The sequence below is a fragment of the Sceloporus occidentalis genome, unplaced genomic scaffold, assembly GCF_023333645.1.
Source record: "Sceloporus occidentalis isolate IW3139 unplaced genomic scaffold, rSceOcc1.0.p SCAF_8, whole genome shotgun sequence".
NCBI classification, from domain to species: Eukaryota; Metazoa; Chordata; class Lepidosauria; order Squamata; family Phrynosomatidae; genus Sceloporus; species Sceloporus occidentalis.
In genome coordinates, this window is record NW_028316988.1 from 49534957 (window position 1) to 49558267 (window position 23311).

At 48.3% G+C, this 23311-nt stretch overlaps 1 protein-coding gene across 5 annotated transcripts in view; it reads right to left on the reverse strand.

Moving 5' to 3' along the window:
* BCORL1 (BCL6 corepressor like 1) overlaps window positions 1-22409 on the reverse strand; it is a 33709-nt gene extending 11300 nt beyond the window's left edge. The window contains exons 1-7 of one of the 5 annotated variants that reach the window (XM_089536679.1): window positions 22391-22409; window positions 11315-11447; window positions 9019-9109; window positions 6145-8553; window positions 4355-4496; window positions 3109-3189; window positions 2025-2459 (exon numbers count right to left, since the gene is read on the reverse strand). In XM_089536679.1, the coding sequence (XP_089392805.1) occupies window positions 2025-2459; window positions 3109-3189; window positions 4355-4496; window positions 6145-8553; window positions 9019-9109; window positions 11315-11400 (3244 nt within the window). In that variant the 5' untranslated portion in view covers window positions 11401-11447; window positions 22391-22409. Of the gene's footprint in view, window positions 1-2024; window positions 2460-3108; window positions 3190-4354; window positions 4497-6144; window positions 8554-9018; window positions 9110-11314; window positions 11448-12301; window positions 13025-18883; window positions 19066-20823; window positions 20889-21280; window positions 21422-22390 lie in introns of those variants that run through there. The other 4 variants (XM_089536675.1, XM_089536677.1, XM_089536676.1 and 1 more) reach the window with 4 other exon arrangements.
* Window positions 22410-23311: the final 902 nt, after the last annotated feature.

Consider the following 23311-nt stretch of genomic DNA (forward strand, 5'->3'; position numbering starts at 1 on the left):
CTTTTAAAGGATTCAGAAGATACAATCAGGGTGGGCAAAATGCAGCCCTATGGCTGCATTCCCCCACCTCCCAAATCTGTTTTGTGTAAGCCTGACTCCTTCCAGATTCCTGACACTATCCGTTTTCCGGTCAAAATGGGGTGAAATGCTTTTCTGAAAGCTTCCAGGAATAGAAATGTACCTGTTAAACAGACTGCAGGCACCCCCTACACTATCTAGCAGCAAAAAATTGCCAATTTCGTACAACCAGAAGGGCACCTCCAGGCACTTCCTATTGTTGTTGGGGGCAATTGGCATTTTTGGCCATCCAAAGATATATTATCTTAAGCAAGGAAGTAATGCAACTTGCAAGATTTCTACAGATGGCAAGATTCAGCCTTCTTTTAGCCTTTGTTTGATTTGACAGACTATATAAACATGCAGTATTATTTCTTGGTACTGATTGTAAGTGGATGTCTTCCCGAGTCTTTATTTCCTCATATTTTCACAATTTGCGACCTCTCCTCAAGTACAGTTTTCCCTCCATTCTTGCAGACTTAGGATCTGCGTCCCTTAACTATTTGCAGGAGGCGAATGGAAGGGGTTAAAATGGGGGGCACCCACGACAGGCACCCCCACACCCCACTGGGGCATGCCTCCATTCAAGCCAATAGGGCCTGAATATGCACGATGTTCCGTTTTCACAAAGGGGTCTGGAACAGATCCCCCGCGGAAACGGAGGGAGGACTGTATTGTCAGAGTTCAGGAGAAGGATGGCACAAACAGACATCAAACAGTCCAAGCTTTCCTTATTTTAAATTAATACACATTATTACCTAAGGACACCCTTCATGTCCCAGTCATGAGACTAGAGTCTAAAGTTATCTAACTTCATCACTGCTCACTACTACTTCCATCCTTCAAGCAAGCAGATGCCATTTAGGCTGATCCTTGTAAGAATTTTGTCAGTTTAATAAACAGAGTCTGAATTTCCTTTTTGACCCTGTTCCCCTTCTGTTTTGCACCCTAGAACGATAGAATCATAGATTCTGCCTTATTTAAACTGTAAGCCTCAGGCGAGAGTGTCTTGTTCTATGTTAATTTGGAAACTGATCTGGGAGCTTCTCTGCCTGAAAAGGGGGCTAAGAACGTTTCACAATGTATATAAATGCACAGAATCCTTGTACCCAGTGGCATGCATAGAGCTAAAATTAATCAAATATCAGCATTAGTAGGAGACAACGAGGAGCATCTGGTTCTCTCCTAAAATCAGTCAACCAGGGAAAACAGCCCTATTGTCAGCAGTTCCTAGAACTTTCTTCCTTTTCTGAAGTTTCCACAATTAATAGACCAGGCAGAGACTACAGAGTGCCAGGTTCTCAATGTCGGAAAGCAATTCCAATTTTTCTTTTTGCACCTCACAGCTTCTTGGGATCATTCTGCCCCATTCTTAGTGGCTTCTGGTTCCCATCCAGAACACCCATCCTAAATGCCTCTTCCTCAACAGATGGTGTGGAAAGCCTCTCCCAGCCCAGTTTGGATCCTGTCCTTCCACACTTGCCACCACCAACTTGCCAGTGTGAGTATGCATGTAATATTAAAAAGTGATGGGCAAAACTAAGGGTGCTAACGATCACCATAGGCAATATGCAGTGTCTTTGTCCATCCTCCTCCCCAATCCTCCCAAGCCACACATACTGGTATGGACTGATGCAGTTGATAAAGCTTTGTAACTCAGCAGCCTGCAATTTGGACTTTTCTTTGTTTCAATCTGCCATTCTGCTCCATGGCAGCATGAAAAGGCTGCATTAAGAGCTTCTAAGCAGTAAGAAAACAACAACAAACCTTTTCATCTGCCAGGCTGTTCACTCACCTGTGTACGATTCCTTGTCGGTTCTGGTGAGCAAGTGAGTTGTTACATACAGAAGGCTGCCAGAAAGCCAAGTAATACCAGCATCAGCCTTAGAATGATCAACAGCACAGATGTTAAGCCTTGAGACTTTGCTCCAACCCATCTCTACATCCTGGTGGCTCCCCCTTGTTACCTGCTTTTGATTTCCGCCGCTTATGGCAACAGCTCGTGTGTTCTTCTTTCTCCCGCTCTATCAAGTACTCTCCAGTCTGGTATTTCCAGCTTTTCTGTCGCCGTCTCTTCTTCCTTTTAACATGGCCAGTCTCGTCCTCAGTCTCTTTGTGGCTCCATAGTTGCCTTGGAGCTTCTGCTTGCCACGGCAAGCCCCTGCTCTTGCTCAGGTGAAAAGTGCCCTTTTCTGACCGGTCTTGCTCTCTGTCTCTGCAGCTCGAGTCCAGGAAAAGGCGATGGGATTTTCTCAGTCTGTGATGCTTCAAGGAAAGCTCATTTTCTTCCTCATCACTGTCCTCCTCTTCCTTCTCCTCCTCCTCCTCCAACATCGGTACAATCTCCTGGCCAACACCATCACATTCCCCTAACATACTAGCTGAGGATCCCCCCATGCTTCCTACAGAAAGAAGGACAGAAAAGATTCCAGCCAATCAGAATTAAAAGCAACATTTGGCACTTAAGCCTTAACATCACCTTTTTTTGGTGGATTTATTTTCATACAACCCCTGGAAAAAGGGATCACCAACAACAACTACTCAACCATCAATGTGGTCTTGATGCTGGGAAGTGTGTGTGTGTGTGTATGTGTGTGTGTGCATACTTCAAAACAAGGAGACTCTGCTCGTGAAAGCTTCTAGGAGAGGGGATTCAACCCTTAAGCAGTGCACCAGATGTTTAGTACAAAAATGCCTTTTCTGCCCCCCCCCCCCTCAAAACTATACATGAACTACTGGTTGAGGAGGGAGATTAAAAAGCACTTTTTGGCATTCATGTGTGGCCACAGTAGGTCCCAGGAAATCAAGATTGGTGTGCAGAAGTTGCCAACTCCAGTTCAAATACTTTATTTCAGAATGAATTAGCAAAAAATAAATTTACTGTCTACCTTGCTTTTTAGATGTTGGTATTTTTCAAGTGAGGGGCCAACGCAGTTACTAAGATGCATCTTATGTGAGAACATAACCATATATACACGCTCCTTCAGGAAAAGGCCAGACTCTTTTATCACCCCAGCTGGGTCTAGGAATCCCATTTGCTCAGCCACCAACCTGACTGGCTTCGTGTCCGGCTGCTCAGCACCACAGGAATGAAGTCCCGGAAATTGTTCTTTGCTTTCTTCTCAACATAACCTGTGAATGGGTTGGAAGAATTAACAAAAGAGAAATTAACAAAAGAGAAGACATATCTGAAAACCAATTGGTATCTAGAGAGACACAACTATTGACTCAGGAAATCCCTCCTCACACACATCAGGTCCCAGAAGAGATCTTGGTCATCCCAGCCGTGAGCCAACCAAAGCAAAAGGGCAATGGTTCTCAAACTCTTTCTCCCACAAGTGCAGGTCACCTGAAAATTGCTATCAGTCTTGGCAAACCATCTAACAAACTTACTTTTTCTGCAAACCAAATCATGTTTAATTCCCCTGCCCCCTTTAATACCAGAACCATAGTTAAAACTACCACCATATTATAAAAACCACTGATCATAAGCTAGGACCATTTTAGTCTGACAAACTGGTTTACACCAAAATTACCTTAGCCTGGGTCATCAGAAAAAATAACACAAATACAGGTATTCTTGTGTGCAGCAGTTTGAAAACGAATATCTGTGGGCAGCCTAATGGAAGGGAAACCACTCTTCTGCTCCTCATCCTTACACACCACTCAACAGAGCAGTAGTTGTAGGTGGCCTCAACTACACAGAAATTACACACAGGAGTGATGGTGGAAAAAAACCTACACTACTGGGAGAGGGGCAATGTAAATCAATTCAGAAATGGGGAGGGCAAGCAAGACAAAAACCACAACAAAAACACCTACTAAATAGGGAGCTGGTACACCTAACATAGTAAACCTTTAAATTATGCCAGAATCAACTGCTGAAGTAAAGTGCTAGTCAATAATTCTAGTTCCTTTGCAGCTATTGGCTGAAACAGGTTTTACTTCTATTTGAGCAGTCTGGCCAGAATTCTGCTTGTCCATTTTATTTTTGACCTGTAAAAATAGGGGCACAATTCTTGCTTTTTAAAAACAGTAAAGCAAACATTTGGGGGAAGGGGCTCTAGGTATCCTGGAGAAAATGAAAATACCCCATGTCCCAAGGACAGTTTCTGGAACTGTTTACTGCCTGTAATGAAGATCTCATTCCTTGATCCCCAAAAGACAGGGACAGGCAAGAAATATCCAGCAAGGTAAAGATTCCTGCTGGTATCTACTGAAGAGTCATAAGATTAGGACAGCATAAAGACACTCCTGAGAAAGGGGCACAGTTGCAACCCCAGTTGGCTTTCAATACCTTCTTCGCAACTGTGTCCATGGTGCCCTGGAGATGGTTTCCGCCGCTTGCGTTTGGCATGAACATTGCCTCGCTCCTTTGTGGAGCCCAGGTGGCCTTCTCGCTTGTTCATCTCATGGAGATCCCCATGATGCTTTCGCCACTGCAAAGAGAGACAAAACATAACAACTGTGAGTGGGCTATGCCACGTTTGTAAACTTATATATGCTATGCTTTTATCCCACAAATTATGCAGTCGAGTTTCCCGCATGTTCCTAATTAAAAGCAACATAAAAATACAATGCAAATTAAATGCACTAAATACACCAGCATAACAGGGCAATTAAAATAAAATGAAAACTGAAGGGTGTGCATCAGTCACAAAATTAATATCACCATCCTGGCAAAAACTCCCCAAACCTGTCTTAATGTACCCTTTACCAACCTGGTGCTCTCCAGAATATGCTGGACTACAACTCTCTTTATAATCAGCCACCATGGTCATGTAAATGTGATATAGGAAGAGGCACTGGGTGAGCCTTTCAAAGACTAAAATATATAGGGACACACTGAAAAGGGACTTTCCCTGAAAGTCACCATCCTCTAAAAGGAAAAGGTAGGGATTACCCTTAGTTGGCAACCTCAGAGAGCTGGACAGACTACAATAGGAAAAGAAGTTCAAGAGTTATCTGTCTGCAATGCTACACAGGGCTTTATAGACTAGTCACAACTGGACTTGCCATTAAAGTCATGTTCTGATTTCTTGATGGCAGAGACTCTATCTGGCAGCTGCTGACCTGGGACCATGTTAGGCATTTAAGTGGATTAGAACCCCATTGTAGAATATAACACACAACTGTGTGCCTTTAGGTGTGCATGGTACCTTAAGGTCACCATCAAATAAGACACAACCATCTGGACACATGAGAAGACGCCTCCCCCCATTCAAAGATAACACTATGTTCTCATTTACAAGATTGGGCTACCTGCAGCTGACAAAGAGGCAGGCTGAAAAGCAGTTCAGTATTTAGCACTGGCAGCCACTTTTGCTATTGCATGCCCTATTATCCCCATCCCCACCAGTCAAAGATTTGAGAGTATCCTAGTAATGTGGAGAAATGTGACAGCAATTTTTGATTTAACACCTCAGTTGTGGAATGCCTGCACCTTGGATGCCTGACTGCTGCCACCCTTGTTTTTATTTAAGCACCAAATTAAAACCTGGATACTCACGCAAACATTTGGGGCCAAGTGAAATCAGTCTGGTTTTTCAGCTGCTGGATTGCAGCTTTTGTTTTAAATTAAATTGTTTTAAATTGTTTTGAGTTAAATTGTTTAAACTGTAAACCTTTTCACATAAATTTTCCTTGGATCAGTTTTATCAATTAAACAATAAGCAGAGATTATCAAAGTGAAGCAAAAAGCTGGATCAAAAATAGACAAACATGACATTAATGTTAACAACTAGCAGTTATTACAATTGTATCCCCATGCACTTGCTATGAGATACTTGAGACAATCAGACGAGTAAGATATGCCAGTATAGCCCCAAAATGTTCCCAATTTTGCTATTAAGACCATGAGAAAAACCTCTCTGCTACTGCAGTACTGAAACAGTACTTAAAAAATGTTATCAACATTCATAGTTAATTTCTTGGAGTCAATCGACTTGTTTTCAGATGCCAGCTCCCTTCCAACCTTTTCTTGCACCCAGCTATAGCACTCAACAAGGTGTTTGTCCCCAATGAGAGTCCCCAGACCCAGCTGCTGCTTCATCATGAGGCTCTTCTACCAACTGCTGTGTCATTTACCTTACGATTGTGCTGTTTCTGGCTGTCTGACTTGCAGGAAACCACAGACTCCTCGCCAATTCGGCACTTTGACTTCTTGTGGGTTGGATGGTCTGGCCCATCATGCTGTCTCTTCGACTTGCAGGGGAAGCCTCCTTCCAGTTTGATATGAGATGTCCCTTTGACCTTAGCCTTTGGGGGGTCTCTTGAGACAGTCCCAGTGTGCATACAAGTGCCAGAGGAGAATGAGGCCTCTGGGTCCACCTGCTCCTTCTTTACCCGGCTAAGGTCTACCTGATGCACAGAGGAAGGGACTTCTGTTTTCATCTGGCTCCAGGAACGGTCACACCTCCGGTCCTTACACTGGGTCTCAGCAGTGGGCACCAATTCAGAGGCCACCTGCATGCTTGGCTGGCTAGCCAAGGGCAAGCCGTGAGCTAAGTAGGCAGTCAGGAACTGACTTTTAGGTTTGCAGTCCACACTGCGTTTGTTCCTACAGCCTTGCTGGGGTGCTTCAGGTTGTGGGGTGGTCTCAGCTACTGAGTTAGCCTCCACTCTGTCAGACCCAGAGTTTGGTCCCAGACCCTTCGAGCCTCTGGCATCCTGGAAGGTGGTCTGAAGAGCTGGCGAGACACACAAAGGGCTAGCTGCACTTGGCAAAGCTGTCTTGCAACCCTTGCCCTGAGTGGGAGCTTCAGGGGCCTTCTGGACCACTGTGGCAGGCTCAGCTGGCTGTACTGAAGGGAACATGGCTGGCTCACTGGTGCCAACTGGCTTAGAAACTCCAACTGGATTTGGGGGAAGTTGTGCAGCTGCAGCGATGCCAATAGAAAGGAGAGGACCCTGATGGTAGTGGGACCACCCGATAGGCAGAAGCTGAGGGCTGGCAGGCTTCCCATTGACTGAACATCGAGGATAAATGTTCCCCTGGCTTGGGCTCCAAAGAGATAGCTCCTTGGATGGGCGTAATGGGGGACCTGGGGTGCCTCGCCCATGGAGGAGCTGCCTTGTGGGATCTGGCTGCCCTTCCCCACTGCCCTTCTTCCCAGACAATGGTCCAGTATTTCGGGGCTCTCCCTGATCAACAATGGAAATGGGCTCCTGCTTTGGAAGATGGCGCGAGTCCCTGCTGAAGCTGACACCCGAATCCTTGCCCAACAAGACAGAGGCTGGCACTGGGTTGGCCACCCCAACATAGGTGCCCGGGATGGTGCTGATGAGGGTGGTCGAGTTCTTCATCCAGGGGCCCTGCTCCCCATTGCGCAGGAACTCTGGGAAGATGACATAGGGAGAGACAGTGCCTGGGCTACCCACAGCCTGGGCCACTCGCTGGGACTTGGAAAGGGCTGTGGTCAGCAATGCTTTGCCACTGGTGTGCACTGGGGTCAGCACAGGCATGGGGGGTGTCTTGCGCTGGCTGGGTGGAGGAAGCTTCTGCCGATTAGACTTGGAGGAGAGGTCAAGGGGCATCTCAATACATTCTGAGGTGGAGACCATCTCACGCTCCAGCTGTGGAGGAGATTTCAGGGGGGAGATGGAGGTCAGCACACCTGAGGTAACCTGTTCTGATGCTGCGGAAGCTCTTGCGAGCACAGTGCTGGTACCAGACAAGGGGACAGTGGTGGCGCATGATGACACCACCAGAGCAGGTGTGCTAGGTGAAAGGTTTGAGCCATTGGTGGGAGGGGAAGGGCCAGGCGGTGCAGGGGCACTGTTCTCTCCTGATGAGGAAGGGCAATTCAACTGAGTTGCCTCTGTGGATACTGTTTTGGAGTCGGTGGCCACAGGTCTTGAGACAGAAAAGGCATATGGATAGGAGCGCAGGTCAGAGGGGGTAAGGAGACTAGGCAGACAAGGGTCCTGCTGGAAAGGGGGTAAGATGGGCAAGGTGAGAGTAGATGATACCCCAAGTGGACTTGGAAGTGGTGGGAGGTAAACCAGAGGCTGGCTGGAGGCTAAGACTGCTCCAGGGGGAAAGGAGAGGGCCATTTTTTGCATAGCAGAGGCCTGAGATGTTGAGAAACAGACACTTTTCAAGGTGATGGTGGCTGGAGCAGAGGCCAAGGTGTTGCAGCTGCTGCTGGCAGTAGGAGCAGCACTGGTAGCAGTCAGGACTGCACTAACAGCTGGGTTACTCTTCTCTCTCTCAGTCTGTTTGCTCTCCAGAGCCTTTGGGCAAGCAGGGGTAATGTCCGCCACCTCCTCTTTAGGAGAGGGCCCCATACAGTCTGGGGTAATATTTTCTGACTTTGCAGGTTCTGCCTCTTGAACCTCATCTGGGTTGGCATCATTGCCTTTCAAGGCCTTCCCTGCACAGTCTGACTCCCGTGGCTGCTCCTCAAGCTTGGGCCCAAATTTCTCCTCCACGATGCCTTCTGCCTCAAATCCCTGGCTGCTGCTGCCACTACTCGAAACTGCTGTGAGCTCCACCTGCAAAAGCAGAAAAGAACATAAGATTACCAGTCACTGCTTGGTCACAAGCATACCAGATAATCTGGGGTGGATAGGCCTTGGATCTCCAGGTATTTTGAAAACCTGAATCTTTTAACTGGTGATTAAACTAGAGACCTTATGTGTGCAAAGTATTTTGAACTTTTCTACTAAGGTACAGAAAATAGTTAACAGACATTGAATAGAGCATGGAAAAGTTATATTTTTGGACTAGAGCTGGAACTCTCTGCTAACATGACTACATGAAGTGGCAATCCCAACAGTTTAACCTTTCTAAAAGCACAAGCACCGACAGATCTGCTTGTCCTCCTTAATTTGTCTAAAGCCCCTTTAAAAAGGCATCTAAGCCATGACCATTGTTGCTTCTTGAGCAGCAAGTTCCTTATATTACTATTACAAGGCCAAGACATCTTAAGTAGGGCTATAACTGCTGCCAGCTCTCACCTTGGAAAAGCTGTTGCCAACACAGAATTCAGGGGAGCCCAGATGCTGGGAGCTGCTGGTGCTAGATTCTTCATCAGAAAGTGGGGCTCTTCTGTTTTTGGAAAAAGAAAAGATACACAGTGAGACTCCCAAATGTTTTCTTAAGCCTGTAAGATCCAGAACTGGAACTGCCAGCCCAAAACATACACTCCCATCCTATCTCTGGATGGCCTTCTGACCTTCCTTGCCAACAGGGCTATAACCAGAGTGGGCAGAAATCTGTGCTACCCAAAGATGATTTACAGGCCATATCCTGCCAATCCTTATACTAAAGTATGTGCAAATCAGGCAAGGTCTGCTTTACATGAGGGGCTAAAAAAATCAGGAATGGATAGCTTTGTATATGTTCAAAACCTGGAGTAATAGTTAAGTGCACCCAAACAAGCCAAGACCAGAGACCCATTTGAAAACAGGGCTCAAAGCAGGATAATCCAGGTTACACATAGCTTGTATTGCTAATGTTTTGTTCATGCTTTATTTGGGTTATATACTGGAAAAAACAAAATTGAAACATTTTGAAAAGAAAAACCTTAAATGTTTGACCCTGACAAAGAAAGTATATGAAACTCATCTCCCATCCTCATCTGGGTTTAGAATTAAAGGCAAAACAACTTATCTCACCAGTTCAAAGATCTAGCACAATTTCTGTAACCAAACCTGTTATCTGGAGTTATTCACACCTGAAACCTGGAATTTGTCACTTTCAGATTGCCAGGTAAAAACAAGAGACAGTCAAAAAGCAAATACAGCTGGAATCCAGTTGGTTATTCCTAGTTAGAGCAGATCCCCTTAACCAAACTTAAATGTTAAGTCAACACCTAAGTAAATATAATTGATTAAATGGCTCTACTTTAGGTGGAAACTACAGAATTTAGACCATACAACAATGTAACATGTTTTAAACTACTACTTTTTTTATTAAGTGCTACTATATCAAATTCTGTGTTTTAAACTGTTCATTCCCATGTGCTGTAGGAAGTGAGAGATCCAGATTCAAAACTCCAAGCAACTACGAAGCTTATTGGTTGACTATAGATACAGTAGAGTCTCGGTTAACCGACCTTCGGTTATCTGACATTCTGGATTATCTGACGTCTCATGGTTCTTCGTGAGTGCAGCTTGGATTCCTGCAGCCCAAAGGGAGTCAGAGGATTCCCTTGGGGCCGAAGGAAACTAAGCCTCGCTGAGGAGAGCCCTGGGCATTCGGCCTGTGCCTCTCCTCAGCAGGCTTGGACTCCTTCGGCCCAAAGGAGTCCAAGCCCGCTGAGGAGAGGCGCAGGCTGAGTGCCCAGACCTCTCCTCGGCAGGCTTGGACTCCTTCGGCCCGAAGGGAGTCCAAGGACTCCCTTGGGGCTGAAGGAAACTAAGCCTCACCAAGGCTTAGGAGGAGAGGGACTTCTGTCCCCAATGGTGGCGCGCATGCACATGCACGCACCCTGTCATTGGATTATCCAACATTTTCAGTTATCCGATGATCAGTCGGCCTGTTTATGTTGGATAATTGGGACTCTACTGCAGTCATTCTAAGCCTAGCCTGTCACAGGGTTGTTCTCAAGATATGTAGGAATGGCACATATAAAAATGTAATTGACCAAAACAACCCTGAATAATTTCAAAAACTAGAATTAAAATAGGTTTTTGTGGGGTTTTTGGTCTATGTGGCCATGTTCTAGAAGAGTTTCGTCCTGACGTTTTGCCAGCATTTGTGGCTAGTATCTTCAGAGAATGCTTGTGATGCCAACCAGAGATGCTGGCGAAATGTCAGGAAGAAACTCTTCAGAACATGGCCCCATAGCCCGAAAACCCCACAAAAACCTATGGATGCCGGCCATGAAAGCCTTCGACTCTACATTAGAATTAAAATGTTCTTATTAACAATAAGGCCATATACATCTACCCAAAATGAACTATGTTCTAAAACATTATCAGACTGTCAGAACAAAATAAAACTTTTCTAAGCTAGAAAGCATCTTCTCCCAAGTTCCAACAAATCACTTCACAGTGGAGGAAAGAAAAAAAAATCTTCTTAAAAACTGAAGTATGCTTCCTCCCAATCTCCATTTTAGCTCAAGAATGACTCCAATAATTATTTGATTAGAAATATTTCCATTCTGCTTTTCATATGCAGAAATCCAGTAGTGGTTTATAGCAACACTGTAAAACAATCCAGTAAATATGCTAAAAATACAACGTAAGAGAGGAATGCTCTCTTATAGCCTGTAGGCTGCCTGTAAACACAGCCACTCACACACCTCACCTCTCTTCGTTGAGGCCACACATGCGAATCCGTTCAGTGCCAGTCCAGTTGTGCACCCCGTTGTAGAGAGGTGCAGCAGAGATCATGACAGCTGCTCAGCGCAAAAAAGGCCCGGTCCAGCCAGGGTCTCTGCCTGTAAAAACCCAAACCACATGGCATTAGGCCCAGATCAAAGTCTGGCTGTTGTTTTCTTTTGCAGGGCTTCCAAAGAGAAAAGAGAGGAAAGAGGAATTAGAGGAAAACTATGCTTAGATGCTGTTATGTGCAAAGGATTGTCTGGATACATGGTAAAGGAATAAACTCCGACAGTACAGCCACACAGTCTGGTGCAGAACTCCTGCCCACCTAAGGGAAGGACAGGTTTGAAAAAATCTAAAATTTCACCAAGACTGGGGGGGGGGGGGGGGACAACCAAGAGCTGAACTCTTTTCAAGATATAAGTTATTTTTTCTGTCTTCCTACTAAGGGTGGCCTGGCAGTAAAAAATGAAAAACACTTTCTAGAACAGCCATGCCATAGAACAGCTGACATTTTCCTGATCTTGAACCATTTTGGGAAGTAAGTAATGACATTCCAATTAAACCAAAGAAGGGGATACTATGGTTTCTCATAAGCAGTAGACAGCACAAATACAACACAGAGAAAGAACTCAAAGCCAGTGCAATGCAGAAACGTGTGACACACTAAGGTCCAAAACACATTGCAGAAATAATCCAGTTTGAGACCGCTTAACTACCCTGGCTCAGTGCTAGGAAATCCCAGAAATTGTAGCTTATTGTGGCTTCAGAGCTCTCTGACAGAGAAGGCTAAATGTCTTACAAAACTACAGTTCCCAGAATTCCTTAGTATTGAACCAGTGCAGTTAAAGCAGTCCCAAACTGGATTATTTCTGCAGTGTGTTTTGGACCTATGACTCCACAAACAGATTTGAATCCCTCAGTTGTTGTGGGTGACCCTAAGCCAGTCATATCTTCCAATCTAGCTTACCTTAGGCACACGAGTGTCCCTGCCACTCCCACACAAGCATGAACTTTCTTCCAAACTTTAAACATGCTATCCTGCATATAAGACATTCAAGGATTTTTTTGATCCCAAAGGGCTTGCAGAAGTAACACTCCCTCCATCTGTGGAGACTTGAAAGTTATCCCAGAACCTTTAGGGATGTAAAATGACAAAGCCAAAGAGCCTCTGTAATCGACTGAAGGGGAAGGAGACTGAAAACCCGGTGCAAAAGGGAAGGGAATTGCTGGAGGAAGAACAGGAGCATAGACAAGGGGCAGGATCCCCTATGGACTGAAAGGAAAGCTGCCAGGAGCAGAGACCAGCACTGAGCTAGACGCCATGTATTTGCCAATCGTGCTAGGAAGGACAGGGTCAGCGGCAGAGGCACAATGAAGGCCTCTTGAAGGATGCAGCGAAAGAAACCAACATTGTTGAGTGCATTCTTTTTTCTTCCCAGGGAGGATGTGGGAAGCAGGCCAGACAGAGGCATTCCCAGGGAATAGAGGGGGAAAAAGGGAGAACAAAAATCCCTCCTAACCAGAAAAATGAAATCCAGTGACTCGAAACTATATATCTGGGTGCAGGGAGGGAGGGGGGAATAAATCCCCAGGAAGTCCAAGTGCAAGTTCCTGAGGAGACCATGAGGAGTTTCCTTCTGGGAAGAGGGAGGGAGGCACCAAGAACAGAGAGAATTCCACAAAGAAATTTGCCAAAATGCCCTCAGCCAAAGCTCACTGGAGAAACTCAATGGCAGAAACTCCTGCTCCTATGGCTGGGGTAGATGGGCCGAAGAATCAGGAGCACAGGGAATGGTCTGGAGAAGTGGTAGGTACCTCCTGCCATTCCCCACAATATCTCCCTGCTGTTCCTCAGCAGGAAGCTCGCCATGTATATTGTGTGGGTTCACAGTGTTTCTCATAATGAGTGACCACTCTCTTTTAGGCTCTCTACATATCTGACCTTTCAAAGACAAGATACAGGAATGATCCCTGAGTGAGAGGAGGGGAAAGGAGGACTTCAGAACTGGGGCCAACACTTACGTTTTCAGGGCATATATTAGGGGTGAGCCTTTAAAAAAACCCCATGTTGTCCCTTTCAGGGTGTATCAGCTAATCTAAACATAATGGACTGCTGCAAAGAGACGAAACTGGGCCTGCCTGCTTCCAAAGCAATAAGTGGAAGATGATAATGGGAGTGCTCAGCCTATCATTGAAACAGTCTACTATCAAGGCAAGGTCTGAAAAAGCATCTTGTTTGTTTCCCTTTTTCAAACAGTCCAGTCTTGTCTCAATAACTAGGAGAGAAAATACCAAAACAGGCAAAGGGCCTCTCCACCTTTTGCCTTTAAATGACCCAGTTTCATTCTCAAAGGTACAGTTAGAATTCTGGGCTAGAAGCTCTGGGTATGTCTGTCTGTTAAACTACATCAGTTTCCTCATATGCTATCCTGCTGCTATCCAATATGCTATCCAACAGGTAAAAATGTCCCTAATCTGGTATCCTCTAGAGGTCTTGGACTATAGTTCCCATTAGTCAGTGTCAGCATGGTCACAGACATGTTGGCTGAGATGACAAGAGTCACTGCCCAACACATCTGAAGGACACCAAATTGGAAAAGTCTGTAGTAGGTGTCTGTGGCACTCGAACAACCACATTCCAAACAGCACACTAAATAGCAATACTCTCCCCCCCCCCCGCCCTCACCCAGCTGAGCAAAGAATTTCAAATTTCTCAACAACAACAATGCATCATCTGGGTTTTAGGGTAGGGGGAGATGTAAGTTTCAGAAAAGAAATTCACTTCCTGAAGGTAAAAAATGCTTAGATCCTTTACAACAAATATGCTATAAATGCACATTTCTCTCCTATTATACACTAAACATCACGAAAACGTCCCTGAAATTCTAATACGGGACAAAACTCAGCTGACACCAACAACAGTGCAGTATATTCAGTAAGACTGTTGGTTAGAACTGAGAGAAAACCTGGAAAACCTGGGTTCCCAGTCCTAGGTTAGCAATAAAACTCACTGGGTGACCCCAAACTAGTATCCCCTTGCCCACTTTCCATGTCTAACCTGCTTCGCAAGGCTCCTAGGATAGCCTGAGATCATTCATATTTACAAGGCCCTGAGGATCTTCCAGTAAGAGGACAGAAACATGGTCAATAACAAAAATTAAATAAGCCTGTAGTCTCAGACAAACTCGATTGTATAATGAACTTTGACAATATGCTGTTTGCAAGTTGCTTTGAACACAGTTAACTAGGTGTCACCCCAGGAAGAAGATCCCTTAGCCTTCATAGGCATTTATTCCATTGCACAACTACTCTATGAAAGTCATGTTTAGTCTATATTTAACATGCATGTTGGAAATGATAAAACTGACATTTTAGTACATAATCATCTCAGAGACAATGCACAGGACTTCTTCTTCTTCTTTTTTTTTTTTTTGGTACTGTTGCTTGGGAATTTAAATTTTCATCTGAGAGCAAGCCTCACTGAACCTATACACCAGGATCTCTGTCCTCTGTGGAAAAGATGCCTGATAGTCCTAAATGTGCAAGTCTGTTTTCTGTCCAGCTAATGATTACAACTCCCTGAAGCCCTAGCCAAAATAAGCAATGGTGAGGCATGCTGGGAGCTGCAATCCAGCAACATCTAGAAGGCTGCATTTCACTTGGCCCTGGTTCTAGGCAAATTCTGAAGGGTGCAAACAGATGGAGGAGACTAACAGTATATATAGATGGAGTTGGGGAGGGGAGGTCACAAATGAGAAAGAACAAAAGCAGGAAAGGGAGGACTGGTTACCCTACAGAGACCCAGGATGAATCTTGTATAAGATGGCAGGCAATAGTGGAGGAGGTAAACTTCTAAGAAGTAGGTGAGTGGGTCTCCTTTATGGAAGATATAAGCAAGAGAATGCAAGGTTTCAACTGTGGTTGCCATTCAAGTTCTTTTCAAGTCTCCATAGGTAAGGGAATAAGAAATTGTTGCACGAAACGTGTCAGTCATGTGCCAGTGTTCACTCTTCACTGCAATTTGGCCAACCAGTAAAAGCTATTGCCTCTTCATCATCTCCTACTACTGTATACTTCAACTGTTAAACATCTCTAAAAGAAGACATGAAAGCTTGTCTGGCCATAATGCTGCTAACAGAAATTGTCTGCCATGGCAATGAAATTTGTGAAATAGACAAATATGACAAATGAAACCACAGCTTTCCTGTTGGGTATGCCTGCCAGGGTAGCATAGTGGTTTGAGCATTGGACTATGATGCTAGAGACCAGGGTTTGATTCCCAGCTTGGCCATGAAACCCACTGGGTGACCTTGGGCAAGTCACATGCTCTCAGCTGCTGGGGCAGGGAGGCAAAGGAAAAACCCCTCTGAACAATTCTTGCCAAGGAAACCCATCAGTCAGAAATTACTTGAAGGCATACAACAACAAATCCCTCCACACTGTCTTATAACTTTATTTCCCTCACTTCTGAAAGAAACCATAATTCCTGGCAGTCCAAACTGGGGACAAGGTTGGCACATGAGAAGCAATGGATAAACACAAGTACTAAGAATATGCTGCTACGCTCAAGGGTGTTCAAGGCACTTTACATAAGTAATTCTGGTATCTCTTCCAACAATCCTGTGAGACAGGTCAATATTATTATTCTCATATAGAGTGAGTCTAGTCTGTAAAACAGTGATTTACATAAATTATGGGTAGAAATTATGCAGCTTTTATGTGGACTGCAACTCTCAGCAGCCCTAGCCATCCTGGTCAATGGTGAAGAACACTGGGAAACACAGATGTACATCTGGGAGACTGTACAATTCCCATCTATGGTTTAGGACAGCTGGTTCTTGGGAGAAGCTAGAGACTTCCTCCTTCATGGTCTCATAGGGTGCATCTACACTGCAGTTTGACACAACTTTAACTGCCATGGCTCCATCCTACAGAACCCTGGGATTATAGTTTTGTGAGGCATTGGCATTCTTTGGCAGAGAAGAACAAAGACCTTGTACAACTACAAACCCCAGGATGCCATACGATGGAGCTATAGCACTTAAAGTGGTGTCAAAATGCATTATTTTTACAGTGAGGATGCACTCTTAGAAGCAGTATTCTAAACTAGTCCCTCAGAGAGAGAGTTCAAAACAGGGGTTGGAATTGTGAGACCCTCTAGATGTTACTGAACTACAGCTCCCAACAGTGTCTGCCTTGACTGCCAAATGTGAAGAATGCTGGGAGATCCACAATATCCCCACACCTGCTGTAACACAAAAAAACAGTAACTGGGCACAGCCTTAGGCTGCAAATTTTGCACTGATTTTGTAAAAGTAGATAAATATATAGTGCAAAGACATCAAAACCTAACACAAACAATGTTCTAGCACAGCCTGTGGATATAGTATATCTTGATTTCAGTAAGGCCTTTGACAAGGTTCCCCATGACATTCTTGCAAGCAAGCTAGTGAAATGTGGGCTAGACAAAGTAACCGTTACATGGATTTGTAATTGGTTGACTGGCAGAACCCAAAGGGTGCTCAACAATGGCTCCTTTTTATCCTGGAGAGAAGTGATCAGTGGGGTCCCACAGGGCTCTGTCCTGGGCCCAGTGCTATTCAACATCTTTATCAATGTCTTGGAGGACAGAATTGGGAGCATTCTTATCAAATTTGCAGATGACACCAAACAAATTCAAAATGACCTGAATAGACTTGAAAGCTGGGCCAAAGCTAACAAAATGAACTTCAACACAGAGAAATGTAAGGTACTGCACTTAGGGCAGAAAAATGAAATGCACAGATATAGGATGGGGGACACCTGGCTTAAGGAGACAACATATGAAAGGGATCTAGGAGTCCAAGTAGACCACAAATTGAACATGAGTCAACAGTGCAATGCAGCAGCTAAAAAGGCCAATGCAATTTTAGGCTGCATCAATAAAAGTATAGTGTCTAGATCAAGGGAAGTAATAGTGCCACTGTATTCTGCTCTGTTCTGACCCCACCTGAATATTGTGTCCAGTTCTGGGCACCACAATTCAAAAAGGACATTGAGAAACTGGAGCGTGTCCAAAGGAGGGTGACTAAAATGGTGAAGGGTCTGGAAACCATGCCCTATGAGGAACGACTTAGGGAGCTGGGGATGTTTAACCTGGAGAAGAGAAGGCTAAGAGGTGATATGGTAGCCCTGTTTAAATATTTGAAGGGATGTCATACTGAGGAGGGAGCAAGCTTGTTTTCTGCTGCTCCAGAGACTAGGACCCAGAGCAATGGATGCAAGCTACAGCAAAAGAGATTCCAACTCAACATTAGGAGGAACTTCCTGACAGTAAGGGCTGTTCCACAGTGGAACACACTCCTTCCTCGGATAGTAGTGGAGTCTCCTTCCTTGGAGGTCTTTAAGCAGAGGCTGGATAGCCATCTGTCGGGGATGATTTGATTTAGATTTCCTGCATGGCAGGGGATTGGTCTGGATGGCGCTTCTGGTCTCTTCCAAGTCTATGGTTCTATGATTCTAAGCTGGGAGTCCTCTAGGTGCATGAGACTGCAATTCCCATCACCCCTGACCAATGGCTGTACTGGTTGGGTAGAAGCTACGGTCCAAACATTGGAAAAGAATTAGTTGGTGGTAAATGTTTTAATATATTTCAAAAATGTTCTCAAAATCCACTGGGAATAATATCATTGTGTTGGTACAGCTTCAAGAACTTCAGCAGCCAGCAAAAGCAACTGAAATTCACATATTTACTTCTGCTGCTTGCAAAGGCTGAAAAGGAAACAACCTCCATCAACAGTTATTAAAGCCGATCAGATTAACACTGTTTCTTATAGATCCCAAGAAGAACAGAGAAATGTTTCTTCCCAAACTACAGTCTCAGAATCACGGACACGCTGCATATAAACATTAGCCTCCTGAATGAGATTCCACGTATGAACACAAGGGCTGTTCAATATGCCTGCTGGCTCACCCTTCCCTGACAAGAATCCCCCCTTCATTGTGCAGACTCTGTCACAAATTCAACTATGAGGTGTTTCCAAAACTTTACCAACAGGAAAAAACACACACTTCTGGCTTTAGCTATGCTATATTCATATGAAACCTGCATATTCAGAGCTGGAAAGGAGTCGGCACTGGCAACCCACAACAAAACTGAGGACTTTGAATATACGGAGAGGGCTGCTCTCACATGGAATAAAAGAGAGAACACAGTTTACACCCCGAATTGCTAGCTGAGAGAATGCAATTTTGAGACAGGCTCAGCCTTGGTAACTCTTCTCTTTTTGGAAACAAAGCAGTCCCCCAGCAGAGACCTTTATCACAACAGTGCCAGCTCTAGTCTAGAAATAACCCCGTCAGCTTCAATGGAAAGCTTGTATGTAGAGCGCAAGGCCTCACTGTGGAAGTCCCTGGTTAAACCCAGCCCTCCTTTCTCTCCTCCCATTCCCACCTCTAACAACGCAAGGATGCCCATCACGACCAACAAGGAACGCTCTTCCTCTGCACACCTGCTCATCCACCGTCTTGGGGAACAACGCACACAACGACAATAATAACGCATCCTCACCGAAGGCAGGCTCCGGCTAACTTTCCAACCATGGCCGGGTTACGTGCCTCTCTCTTTCTCCTCTCCTGGGCAATGGCCACACAGACCTCCTCTCACTCCTTTTTCCCCCTCACTGCAGCTTAAGAGGGAAGCCTCACCGTGGAAACCTGTCGCAGCTACAGATTAACATCACTTAAAATAAAAGAGAGAGAGAAAGAGAGAGCCTCACTGAAGCTGGAAAGAAAACCCTATCCAGATCCCTAGGAAGGAAGGGGAAAGAAAGGGAGACTGGGAAAGGGAGGAAGAGCACACCGCCGCCGCCGCTGCCTTATCCAGAGCCAGTGTCCAGGCAATGACACTATGCCTGAAGCACATCGGTCTCCCCTCCCTCTCTCAATTCCCGTTTCAACTTGAAAACACAGGCATACAAAATGTCCCATCCCTTCGCTCTCCCCTGCTGCCACCGCCAGGCTCCGCTTTTCTTGGCAAGAGGAAAGCGACCGGCAGCAAACATGGACAACGCAAGGGCTGCCATTTGTGGGGCCAAGCTGGAGGCAGAGAGGTGGCTCCAGTTGGCAATGGGGGCTGCATCTACATTGGCTGCACTTTCGCTGCTGTGGCTCTGTGCTATGGAATTCTGGGAAGGGTCGTTTGTGGTGGCACCAGAGTGGAGCACAATGGCAGGGAAAGTGCGGCCAACCCAGACTATTCCTCCAGTGTGGATTCGGGCCATTCACACTCAGTTTTTTGTCCTGAGGAGATGTGGATCACTGCACCGAGGCATATCGCGTTTGTTTGTTCCCATTACGTTTTGGGTTTGTGAATCTCTCCGAGTCACTTTAACTCTTGTGCGATTCACACATGCCACTGTTTCGGATCAAAATGGAGCTGCCTCCATTCCCTCGAACAACACAAAAGTGATCCGAATCGATTCAGAAGCTATTCACACCTCCGATGATGCAGATCTTTCAGGGGGAAAACCTGGGTGTTGAATATTCCAGGTGAAGTGTTTTTCCCCCAGCTCCTCCCAAAAGTGCATGGCATGTCTGAAGAGCTTATTTTCTCAGCCTGAATGAGGCCTGAGTCTCTCTAGTCCTTTATAGCCGTCCCCTCCTGGGGAAAGGCCAGCATCTGCAAAGCCCTAAAGCCCATCATCCCCAGCTGCCTTCTCCCCTTTTCTCTCCCCGCTCCTCCTCCTCCTCACGCTTTGCGCTCTGCCTCCTTGGCTCCCATTTTGGAAAGGAGGCCCCTTGGCCAAAGGGCGGCCAAGAGGAGAGGCCCTTTCAGGACCCCATCTTGCCAAAGGGGCCCATTTCCCCAATGCTTCCCCCCCCAGCTGCCCTCCCACTCCAACACCGGGCTCTTCCTCCCTCCCTCCCCCCATGCCCCCCCCGAGGCTGGGCTTCCCTTGGGGCGCCAGGGGCATCATCGCCGCCTCTCTCTCTCGGGGAAGCAGAGCAGCCCCAGCCTCCCTTCCCCATCCGCCTCTTCCTGGGGGCCCTGTCCTCTCCGACGCACGGAGGGGAAGCCCCCAAACAGAGCCCCTCTGCCCTCCGCCTCCGAAGGCCGCCTCGAGAAGGAAGCAAGGGCCGAGCCGCAAGGGCCGCCCTCGGAGCCAGAGAGACACAAGGGCTGCATCCGCAGCTGCTTTGGCAACTGCCCTGGCTCAGCACTATGGAATTCTGGGAACCGAGGCTTGTGGCTGCGTCCACACTGCAGGAATAACCCGGTTTGGCAACTGCCTTGGCCCAAGGCTATGGAATCCTGGGAACTGGAGTTTGTTGTGGGCCCAGAGCGGAGAAACAGCCCGCTCTGGCATCGTTTTAACTCTTTCTGGCTCAAGGCTACGGAATCCTGGGAGTCGGAGTGTGTTTTGGGGCCCACAACAAACTCCATTTCCCAGAATGCCATAGCCTTGAGCCGACGCAGCGAAAGCGGTGCCAGAACCGGGCTATGATTACCTCTCCAATGTGGATGCAGCCCTTGTTTTCTGGGCCGCCACCAACCTCGATTCCCAGAATGCCATGGTCTTGAGCCAGGAAGCGGGCTGTTTCTCGCGTGTAGATGCAGCAGCGAAGGCAAGAGGGAGGAGGAAGGGGGCCTGGGTCCGTCCGCCCCGTCGAAGGAAGGCAGCCCCGAGGCGTCGTCCGCGGACCCTGCGGAGGGGCTGGGAAGGGCCCGGGCCTCTCCGCTCGGCCTGCCGGGCTGTCAGGGTCCCAGACGGGGAGCGGGGAGGAAGGAGCTGGTGTTCGGCGAGAGGAAGGTCCTCTTCGGTCCCAGGCCCGCTCCGGGTTTCCATGGAAACCCCGCTCCCTCCCTCCCTCTGAGTCCCGAGGGAGAAAGAGGAGGAAGGAAGGAACGAAGGAAGGAAGGAGACACAGAGAACCAGAGGGAGCCTCGGGCAGCCTCCGCACGCACCTGCTTCCCGGGGCGGCGGCGGCGGCGAACGAGCCTTAAGAGCCCGAGCGAGGAAGGCAGAAAGGGCCTCCGCGAAGGAAGGTCCCCGGCCGCCGAAGAGCTTTTGCCCAACAGCAGCGGCGACGACGACGACGGCGGAGGCTCTGGCGGAGCCCGAGTGTGAGGAGAGCGAGCGAGCGAGCGAGTCGCCGCCGACTGCTGCCGCCGCTGCCTGTGGTGTCCGCGGGGCCTGCCGGGAAGTGTAGTCCTCCCGCCCGGCGGCCCCTCACGCCCACCCAGCGCGGGGCCTCGGCCTGAGGACTACCGCTCCCAGGCTGCACCGCGGCGGGCCCTGCCCGAGAGGGGAGGAGGGAAGGAGCGAGTGGAGCGAATAAGGGAGGGGTATCGCTTTGAGCCAAAGAGTCCGGAGAGAGAGGGAGGGAGGGGGAGGGAGGGGGTCAGAATGCTCTGGGAGTGGGCGGGGCTTCTTGCCCTGCCTGGGGAGGGGGAGGGGCCAGAGGGAGATAAGGAGAGAGAGAGAGAGAGGAGGGAGGAGGGGGCAGGAGGGGGACCGACCCGTGTCGCCCATTCACACGTTCAGACACAGAACACCCTCGCAGACCCTGAGGCGATCACGGGGCTCCGAGGGTCAGGGGTCACAAACGACGTCGCCTTCCCCTCCCCTCAGGACCTCTTCCTCTGAGGGAGGGAGGGAGGGAGCTCTGCGGGGACTTGGCCCCGGGGGTCCCTCTCAGGCGGCGGCCAAGAGGGCGCCTTCCCCCGTCCCTCTCCCTCCGACGGCGGCGGCGGCGGCGGAAGGGCCACTGCGGCTCCAAAGCGGGGCGCCGAGCCTTGAGGGTCTCTCCCCACACCTGCCTCGGCCGGGGCTCCCTCCGTGGGCCATCAGCCCCGGCCTCCTCCCTCCCTCCCTCGCCCTGCCTCTGCGCTGGCAGTCGGAGGGGCGTCGAAGGCCGCCATCCCCGGCCAGGCCCTCCTCCTCCTCCTCCTCCGCCGCCGCCACCGCCGTCCCGCTCTGCCCTTCCCTTCCCTTCCCTTCGCTGCCAGGCGGCGATAGAGCCCTTGGGCCCACTCTCCTCGCCCTCAGCACTTCCACCCTGCGCCGTACTCTACCGTCCCTCCGTCGAGGCGCCTCTCCTCCTCCTCCTCCTCCTTCCTCCCGACCGACCGACCGGCCGCGTGCCTCAAGCGCAGAGTCCAGAAGCAGCCGCCGCCGCCGCCTCGCCTGGCTTCTCCTCCTCCTCCTCCTCCTCCTCGGCCGGCCTTCCTGCCTCCTCCTCGCCTCCTTTCACCTTCCGGGCGCAACGGCGGCGACTCAGGAGCCCCCCGCGGTCCCCCCTCTTGCCCTGGATGGAGGAGCCTCCTCTTCCTCTTCCTCCTCCTCCTCCAGTCACTCGAGAGGCCGCCGCCGCCGCCGCGCGATTCGAACCCAGGGCCCTGATGGGAAAGGAGCCCCGCGGAAGAGGTGGCCAATACCTGGCGGTGGCCGGCGTCCCTTCCAGCCCAGTCCGACTCAGGGCCGCCCGGCCTTGTCCTTGGCGGATTCGGACCCTGGCCTCCATTCGAACCACTACTCCACACTCTCTCTGGCTGCATCCACACTGGAAAGATAACCCGCTTTGGCAGCGTTTTAGTTTCCCTGGCTCAAGGCTATGGAATTCTGGGAGTTGGAGTTTGTCGTGGGGCCCAGAGCGGAGCTCCATTCTGCTCTGGACCCCACAACAAACTCCAACTCCCAGAATTCCATAGCCTTGAGCCAGACAAAGACTTAAAGCGGTGCCAAACCGGGTTATCTTTCCAGTGTGGATGCAGCCTCTCTCTCTCTTTTTGTAGGGTCTACAGAAGCGATCCAAAACACAGTTTGAGACCACTAGAACTGCCCTGCCTCAGTGCTAGGGAATCCTGGGAACTGTAGTCCAGTGTGACACCGGTGCTCTCTCTGACAGAGAATGGCAGGCGACAACAGTTCCCAGGATTCCCTAGCACTGAGGCAGGGATTACAGCAGTGCGTTTTGGGCCGTAGCTAACCAGCGT